The sequence below is a fragment of the Strix uralensis genome, chromosome 25 (assembly GCF_047716275.1).
Source record: "Strix uralensis isolate ZFMK-TIS-50842 chromosome 25, bStrUra1, whole genome shotgun sequence".
In the NCBI taxonomy this organism is placed as follows: domain Eukaryota; kingdom Metazoa; phylum Chordata; class Aves; order Strigiformes; family Strigidae; genus Strix; species Strix uralensis.
In genome coordinates this window covers 8,048,669-8,057,414 of record NC_133996.1, presented here as the reverse complement: position 1 = coordinate 8,057,414, position 8,746 = coordinate 8,048,669, and the positions used below count along the sequence as shown (strand labels likewise).

At 52.3% G+C, this 8,746-nt stretch overlaps 1 protein-coding gene across 6 annotated transcripts; it reads left to right on the top strand.

Annotated features, from left to right (window-relative positions):
- Positions 1-255: 255 nt before the first annotated feature.
- Positions 256-7,362, top strand: MEAF6 (MYST/Esa1 associated factor 6). 6 transcript variants are annotated; one of them, XR_012632239.1, is made up of 9 exons: positions 256-406; positions 523-638; positions 716-803; positions 1,308-1,353; positions 1,969-2,161; positions 5,248-5,277; positions 5,381-5,438; positions 6,071-6,104; positions 6,588-7,362. XR_012632239.1 is itself a non-coding variant. In XM_074894593.1 (8 exons), the coding sequence occupies exons 1-8, from the start codon at positions 311-313 to the stop codon at positions 6,594-6,596; spliced, it is 612 nt and encodes a 203-aa protein (XP_074750694.1). In that variant the 5' UTR covers positions 256-310; the 3' UTR covers positions 6,597-7,362. The 6 variants fall into 6 exon arrangements, 4 of the variants coding, with proteins under 4 accessions (XP_074750694.1, XP_074750696.1, XP_074750697.1 ...); XR_012632240.1 differs by lacking the exon at positions 5,248-5,277; XM_074894593.1 differs by lacking the exon at positions 5,381-5,438.
- The last annotated feature ends 1,384 nt before the right edge of the window (positions 7,363-8,746 follow it).

Below are 8,746 nucleotides of genomic sequence, written 5' to 3'. Positions count from 1 at the left end.
CCGTTTGCCCGTTACCGGCCGGGACCCGCGGGCCGAGGCCGCCGCCGAACCGGGGCCTCGAGATTTGTGGGTTCGGGGTCGCGGGGCCGGGGCCGCCGTCCCCGCCGCGGGGTGCCCGAGCGGTGCTGCGGGGCGGCGGGGGGGAGGGAGGAGGAGGAGGAGGAGACGGCGGCCCCGCGGGGCCGGGCGGGGCGGGGCGGAGCGGAGCGGAGCGGCGGGGCCGGGCCGGGCTCGGCGCTGCCCCCGGCGGCCCCTCCCGGCAGCGCAGCCGCCGCCCCGCCCCGCCCGGCCCGCGCAGGCCGCAGCCGCCATGGCCGCGCTGCACGCCAAGGCCGGCGGCCCCCCGCAGATCCCCGACACCCGCCGGGAACTGGCCGAGCTGGTGAAGCGCAAACAGGAGCTGGCGGTGAGCGCGGGGCCGGGGCGGCGGGGCCGGGGCCGGGCCGGGGCCGGGCGGCGGGGCCTGGGCCGCGGGGCGGGCGCGGGGCCGGGCCCGCTCCATGCGCTGGCTGTGCCCGGCAGGAGACGCTGGCCAACCTGGAGCGGCAGATCTACGCCTTCGAGGGCAGCTACCTGGAGGACACGCAGATGTACGGGAACATCATCCGCGGCTGGGACCGCTACCTCACCAACCAGAAGTGCGTGAGTCCCCGGCCGGCCCCGCCCCGCGCGCCCGCCCGCCGGGCCCCCGCCATGTTCTTTCTGCCTCTTTCAGGAACTCCAACAGCAAAAACGACCGGAGGAACCGCAAGTTCAAGGAGGCCGAGCGGCTCTTCAGCAAGTCCTCGGTCACCTCGGCAGCGGTGAGTGCCGGGCCGGGCCCCCGCGGGGCCGAGCGGACATCCGTGTTCCGCGTCCCCTGTGCGCCATCCCCTGTCCCTGTCCCTGTGCCCCATCCCTGTCCCCCATCCCCTGTCCCTGTGCCCAGTCCCTGTCCCCATCTCTCAGTTCTCGGGGCAGCTGGTCCCATGGTGGTCGCCCGGGCTGTGGCAGACCAATTTTCCATTTCAGCTCCTGTACCTGCCCTATTCCCCCCATCACAGCATCTTTCAGAAACCCTTTTCCTAGTGCCCAGAGAGGCCACAGGGAACCACAGTCAAGAACCACTCGTGCCCCACGCTGGTCGCTGCCATCCATATCTTTATTTTTGTGCCTAACCCCGCTCTGCTGTGCTGCTGTTAGGCCGTGAGCTCTTGCAGGCGAAGGCCTGATGGGTGTTTCTCAGCGAGGTGATCTCTGTGTCTCCGAGCATTTGAAAAGTGGTAAGTGAATCCCTGCTTTCATTAACCTCCCTTTCGGTTTTCTAGGCGGTCAGTGCATTGGCTGGAGTTCAGGACCAGCTCATTGAGAAGCGTAAGTCAGTTTTTCATTTCTCACGGAATTTGGGAAGAATTGTCCATCTCCGCACGTTCTGCTCTGCCTCCGCTTGCCTGGACCCCGCAGGGCTCCCGCCCGGGGACCCGCAGCTGCTCTTGGGCTGGCTCCTGGGTGCTCCCAGCGCAGCCTCTGGCCACGCAGCAGCAAAGTGGCACTGGGAGAAACACAAGTAAAGTTGAGCTTTCTTTCTCGAGTAAGCTTTTATGCTCAGTAAGAGTTTATTGTGCATAAAACTTGTTTAAATGGGTTTGGTGCTCTCTGGAGGAGGTTAGACGAGCTGAAGCTGAAGCAAGGCTTTTCTGTTCGTGTGTCTGTGGGTCAGTTGCAGGTAACATGGAGAGGAGCCACTTATGTTCATGACTTTTAAAAATGGTTTTGTAATCAATACCAAATCTGATGCAATTCTAGCCTGCTCCAGTTGCGGAGGAGGTAACTTGCTGTCCTTCAGAAATATTTTTCAGGTTCTTCTATCAGCCTCCTGGCCGTAAGCGTGTCTCTGTTGCTGGGGGTCGTTTCCTCCCCGCGGGGCTTTGCCAGGGCCGTGGGCTGTGGGGGGGTGACCCTTGTGCTCGTCTCTTTGTCACGCTTCAGGGGAGCCGGGCAGTGGCACGGAAAGTGACACTTCTCCAGACTTCCACAACCAAGAGAATGAGCCCAGCCAGGAGGATGCTGAAGAGCTGGATGGGTCTGTGCAGGGGGTGAAACCCCAGAAAGCTGCTTCCTCCACTTCTTCTGGGAGCCACCACAGCAGCCACAAAAAACGGAAGAACAAAAATCGGCACAGGTTAGTGGTACCAGCAGCCTTCTTGTCGTGCCTCTGAATTGGCTGTTGGTGAATTTGCTTTATTACGTGAAAGGAACTAGTCACTTGTTACAATAATGGGCAGCTCAGGTCGTTTGTTCTGGTAATTCTTCTGGTTTTTATTTGTACGCACCCTGTAGCGTTCACCAGGACCCCGTTGCCCCCGTTGTGTCAGGGAGGGGAAATGATGCTGAAGGAGTTACCCAGGTAGCACAGGGTGCTGAGTCCAGGGCAGCTGTGCTTGTGACCGGGCTGGTCAGTGCTCCTGTCCGTCCGGGAGAACCGAGCTGTCTTCCTGCTGTCCTGGCCTCCGGAGCTTGCTTCTTGGCTTCTGCAGAGCCAAGTAAGAAGGAAAGTCAGTACGTGCTTTGGAGATGGGGTGAAAAAGAAAACTGGAATGTTCTGGGACTTGTGAACACTCCCAGTCTCTTCACTAAGATTTCCACTCCAAGCCCTTCCAGCCGTCGTGTCCCAAACTGAGTTGATCGTGGCATAGAAGAGTTGCTTTGCCACGTTAACCTCAAAGCGCTTGTTATTAAACTGACCTGAAATTCCTGTGAAACAAAGCTTTCCCCAACTCCTTAGGGCTGAGTTCAGGTGAGCAGTTCTGCCCCTCCAGGTGTGCCCGAGGCCTGGTGCAGCGTGGCGGGCTGACGGCTCAGAAATCTGAAATAAACTCCCTGCCTTGCAGCGCCACTCGCCACGGGCCAGCGTGACCTGCTGCTTGCCTGGGTCTCGGGGCCCCTCAGCTGAGCTCGCCCAAGGCTTTCTGCAGAGCCTGGCAGTGCACTGTGGAGTCAGGCCCTGAGGGGCAAGCCCCAGAAATCCGAGCTCTTGGAAAGAGGAGACATTTACTGCAGAACTGCACCTCTCTGTACCCAGAGATTATTAGAAGTAAAGGACCTTTTAAAAATCGTGTTCATGCTGGATTTGTGTATGGATGGGCTTTCCCCCTTAAGGGACCTTCCCATACAATTGCAAAAGAGAAATGTTTTAAAGAAAAGTGGTAAAAATTTCCAAAGATTGCTGGGGAAGGTTGGTTTGGGAGATACGGAGGTAGGTATAGCGCTTGAAGAATGCTTAACTGCCTTTTCTCCTTCATTAGGTTTTGAGTCGTTAGCATGCCTTTAATTCTTAGGTCAGAATTTTCTTCCTACAGCAGTCTTAATTGGGCAGATCCTAAAGCACTGGATGTCCCTTTGGTTCCTCATCAGCTGGGAATCCAGAGCAGTTCAAAACTTTTTTTGCCTGTAGACAATTGGAAAGAAGCTCAGGAATAACACAAGAAACTACATCTGTAAACAAGTTCAGAGAAAGTCTGTAAAACTGAAGTACAGCTTAAGAAAATTGCTATTTCAAACAAATTATGAGGTATTCTACTTAGCACTTAGACAGTGAGCCAAGCCACTGCAGACGCAGCGGGGTGCAATACGAATGCTGTAATTAATATAAATCCTTTTGCTCCGTTACGTAACCCGAACTTTAGCGACAGGAGTTAGGAAGAAACTGCCCTACTGACAGGTTGTGTTGCTTTGGGGTTTCTTCTACTTCCCTTCCACGGAAGCAGCTGGTGCTGGCTACTGTTGGGGACAGAGTGTTGGACATGAGGAGCCCTGTCTGATCTGGTACGGCAATTCTCATCCTCCTAAGAGATACGGGACACACCTGCAGTATGGAAAGCCTTAGTAAGTTAGTCCTTGACTACTCTGTAATGCTTAGACTGGCCAGATAGGTAATTAAAAGAAGAAGATAACTTAGTTTGTCTGTAATAAAAACTCTGTTAAAATTGCTATTGTCATTATTGACTATGCCCTAAATTTTGGCAGAAAAGACCAAACAATTTTCAAATATACCTAGGTGTAAAAAAACCCAACAACAAAACAGCCCTGGTCTGTTGAAAGTGCAGTGAAGGGCTTTAAAACGCAGGGCAGCCCAGAGTGCGCTTTCGGAAGGGACCCACGTGTCTGTTTCTTGAGTGTCACGGAATGAAAAACAGGAAAATAAAAAGAATATTGGCGTTTCTTTTTGCTCAGAAGCTCTTCCACGTGCCAGCGTACGTCTGAGTTCTGCTCACGTGTTCCTGACGAGCTGGGAGCCGTTGGGAACAGGCACCTGAAGGTGCACTGACTCCCTGGGTTTTCTGCCACCCAGAGCAGCGTGGGAAGTTGGATTCGGACTGGGCAGAACTGGTGGGAATAGGTGGTTTGACTTCGAACAGTCAAAAATGGGGAATCAGGTGGAAGTTACAGTGTCTTTACTGAAGTCCTCTGTTCCCTCTGAGACCACAGGAAGGCCAAGATGATTGTTTTCTGAGCGCTCAGCAATCTCCATGACTAACGGGTCTTTCGGGAGAAAGCAGCACTCTTTGCTCTTAGCCCTGCAGTGCTGGAACTGCTGGGACGGAGCTGGTTTGATGATCAGCCCTTTCCACACGCAGAGTCGTTGGCTGTGGGGCAGAACCGCTGCTGGAGGCGGCGTCGGTGCGAGCGCCGAGGCGGGGGGGGGGGCACCAAACTGCCGTTAGCTTTGGCCAGCTGACCCTGTTCTCTTGTAGCTCCCTGACGGACGCGGGTGCACGAGGACGTGTGTGTGCGTTGTGGGAGCGCTCGAGGGCAGAGCTGGCCACTAGTTGTGTGTCTGCGCCTCTGCCTGAACACGCTTTGCTTTGCCGTAAGAATCTAGACAAGGCCCCCGCTGCTGACCACCCGCTCCTGTGGGCTCGCCAGCAAATCCCTTCTGCTCTGCCCACTCACGGATCTGAGAGCTTCCTTCAGCACCTAAAATCCCCTCCGTGAAACCACTCTGCTTCTGTTCTAACACCTCTTTTTCCCAGAAATCCGATTGGGGAGGGGGACTCTGGATTGCCAAATCTGGAGTGCTTTTTGTGCCCAATTCTGGTTAAGATATCTTTCTTAAGAACTTTATGGCATTTGAACACTGGATTTATAATTTATTTTATTTTATTTTATTTTTTAGTAATCTCACTAGGGTGGCTAATCAACTAATTTATTTAATTCATTAGTATATTAATTTCTATTGCTTTCTTCCTTTCAAATGCTGCCCCTCAGCCCGTCTGGCATGTTTGATTATGACTTTGAGTAAGTTTGACTTGAATTAGTACTTGTGCTGTGTTGTTAGTGTGTAGACACCAATGTGCCTTTTGAGACCTTTCTAACCCATAGTTTATCTGTTTAATTGTAGGTATGTATATTAGGTTAGGCTGGGAAGTTTTTTTTAAAAACAGAAAAGCGTGATGGAGGTAACATTTTATTTAATAACTTCAGCAAAATTAAATTAACTTCACTCTTCTTTACCTTTCTATTTCATTTTAAAATAGATAAACTGTTTAACTTAAAAACTTAGTTTAAAAACTGATTCTTCTGGCTTTGCTTCTTAAGGAGATTAGTGTAGACTTGGATATTTCCTTCTGGAAAAATGTAATAAACTCAGTACCTTTGACTCATATCATCCCTGTCATCTTAAACTCCTATCTCTATTCCAAGTAAATAACCATTACCACTATGTCTGAATAATGACTTGTGGCATAGTTACACATCTAACAAATTAACATAGAGCATGCATATTTAACCTTATTTCTTTATGCTGCATAACTTCCCTGTGATTTTTATTATGAATCTTTATTAATTCTTTTTCTGAATGGACGGAATTTACCTTTTGGCAAATAATAAAGAATCCACTCTCCGTCTCTTTGCTGCTCTCTTGTCCAGTAACACTGGGACACTGATTTGGCTCAGCCGAATTGAGAATGTGGATTGAATTAACCAAATAGTCTTTGTTGTAGCCTGTGCCATATGCAGTAGCTGGTTCTTTGAACTCTAGTGTTGGTTTAATGTATTGAAATGGACGTTTCTCTTATCTTTCCAACCACAGGATTGATCTCAAGTTAAACAAAAAGCCAAGAGCCGTAAGTATCAGTGCTCTGTCATTGTTTTCATTGCTCATCTGTAGACTTGAGTGGCTGACTGACTCCTAAGCTTAAAAAGCCTCCCTCTGCTGTGACTTAAGACCTTATTTTCATGGTTGAGGAGTATCGTGGTATGAAATAAGGATTGTCTTGTGGATTTAACAGTAAATAAGTGCAGGCAGGCTCGTTATGAGGCTAGGTCACAGTTAAGTCCTGTGCACTTTTTATGAAAAAAGCTGGTTTGCATCCTGTTGTCACGATCTGGAACGTTAGAAGCATCCGATTTTGGTTGTTGTGTTCTTGACCTAAGGTTTTGAAGGGTCCTTTCTTTTCAATGTTTAGCTACAAGAAAAAAAAAAATCTCTTTTCTGTTTTGCCTGCAACTAATGGTATGTAGAAATGAGAGAAGGCTGAGTCCCAGCTCTGCAAGCAGAATTGAAGGCAGAAAGGTCTTAATGTGCCTGTCCTTTGCTTTCTCTGCAGGACTACTAGACTCATCAGTGCTGATGCTCCTGGGATTTAGGTCTCCATGAATCCCCACTGAGAAAAATGCCAGTCGACGAACGAGCACGATGGCAGCTCTGGCCAAGTGTCTGCAGATGCGAGTGGCTCACTAAAGAACTTAGATGGGGGCAGAAAATCTTGGACCATGTACTTTGCATCATTTTTAAATCACCTGAGTTGCAGGAAGACTAAGGTGTAGTCGTAGTGGTAGTCCTGAATTCCTGACTGCTCCGTGCTTCCACCTCAGTCGGGAACTTCCCAAAATCAGCTGATCTTGCTGCTGCCACCCCTGTCATCTGCAAACCCACGGAGAGGGGTTTCTTTTTCCACTGGAACTGGGGTAGGATTCGGTATGTCCCATCCATGTTGTAAGACTTAGATTATTTCTGTTGCTGATACTTAGCTTTGTAGTTTTATTTTTGTTTTGAGGGGGTTTTTGTTGTTTTTTTAAACCAAAGTGTATAGTTAACAAATCAACTTTTGGTTTCTTTTAATCCATGTAGAGTGGAAGGTTCTTCATTTTGTGGAACAGCTCGTTTTGATTCTTACTCAGAGAAGAAGGGGGTTAACCCTTTTCTCTAACATTAATTGTAAACACCATCCCCTAAAATCTACGCAGTGCTTTTAGATGCAGGGAAGGCTGGAGCTCGAAGCCATCTTGCTCTTTGCTGTCTTTGAGGTGGGGTGGATTCTCTTTTTAATACACATTTCTGTCATTTGTACATAAACAATAAAGTTACATGTTTGTCTCTCTTCTCATGTCTTGTTCAGTCCAAAATTTGACTCCTGGTGCTTTTTATTCTCCTCCTGCTTTATGAGGACTGTGCTGGAATTCTTCCACTTTGGCACAGTGGCTGTTCTTGTCTTGTAACCCTTAGGAGGTTCCTTGGTGCCTTCTTTCCTCTGGCAGAGGTAACGCTGGGTGCTGGAGAGGATCACCAGGCACTGATCTCCAGCTGTGATCTCTCACCCTGGCAGCCACCCCTGTGCCCAGGCAGCCTCCTGGGGCCAGCGGCTCTGTGACAGGCAGAAAATGTAAGTGAGGGTGTCAGCGGGGTGTCGGCAAGACGGGACGGAGCCACGTGTCCTGCCCTGCCCAGGCACCGCAGGACACAGGCCAGGATGGCGCAGTCCTGCTTGTGTTCCATGTCCCTGTGCGTGATTCCATCCCTCGGTGCCAGCCAGGCCCTGCCCCTGCAGCTCAGGGGTCACCCCCAGGGGCTGACTGTGCCCTGGGCACGTTGTCTCCGGTGGAGCCCAGCAAGGAGCATCTTCCTGATCTGCAGCAACTTGTTGGGAGCTTCCAGGAATGAGGGGTAAGGTCTCCTGGTCACCTTGCACGAGTTGGAGATACTGGAGCCACGGCCGGATTGCAAAACCCAAGTGCTGCCCCATTTACTTCCTTGTTGGCCAGATGAGGCCCCTCCGTCAGCCGCTCCGCACACGTGTCGCAACACTCAGCCGACTCCTTGCGACAGCCCTCGGGGGGGACCGGCTCCTCCTGGGGTCGCCAAGGGGTCCCTGGCCCCAGAGATGGGCTCAGCCGGGGATGCTGTGCCACTGTGGCACCGACTGCTCGGGGCACACCTGAGGAAATCCACCTCTGCCCCCTCTGAAGGGCCAGGCGGGGTCAGTCAGCCCCAGCCAAGGGTGAGGAAGTGGCTGGGGGAGGGTGCTGAGCCTCCCACCTACCCCTGAGAGGGCAGATCTGGCTCAGCCCCAGTCCCCACATGCAGCAGGATCAGCCTTGGGCTCCCCAGCAAGGTGTGGGGGCAAAAGGCTGCCCTGTGCCCAAGCCCTGGTCCAGCCTCAGGACCCTGATCCAGCTCCCACCCTGCCACGGGCTCTCCCTGCAGCTGCAGCTGTGAAGCACAGGCGGCCGGTTCCCTTGTCGGTGTGTGCTTGGTCCAAGATGAGAGGGGCCGGGTGCCCACCCCCAGTGACGCCACGCTGATGGGAGCGTGTGGCAGTGGCACCTCCCTCCCGGGAGCTAATCCTGCCCTGCACGAAGGCTCAAACCAGCCGCTCGGCAAACACTTTTCCCGGCCGTTCCCACCACTCCCAGCGAGTCTCACCAGCCCCATGTGCACAGCCCTCGCCCGCGGGCCTGGCACCGCGCTGTGCCACTGTCAGCTGCC

What these genes read in the sequence shown, in the direction of transcription:
- MEAF6 (XM_074894593.1), top strand. Translation starts at nt 311, where the DNA reads ATGGCCGCGCTGCACGCCAAGGCCGGCGGCCCCCCGCAGATCCCCGAC. An exon ending in AAGAACAAAAATCGGCACAG is followed by an intron (nt 2,162 to 5,247) that starts GTTAGTGGTACC and finishes GCTGCCCCTCAG; the next exon opens with CCCGTCTGGCATGTTTGATT. An exon ending in ATGTTTGATTATGACTTTGA is followed by an intron (nt 5,278 to 6,070) that starts GTAAGTTTGACT and finishes TTCCAACCACAG; the next exon opens with GATTGATCTCAAGTTAAACA.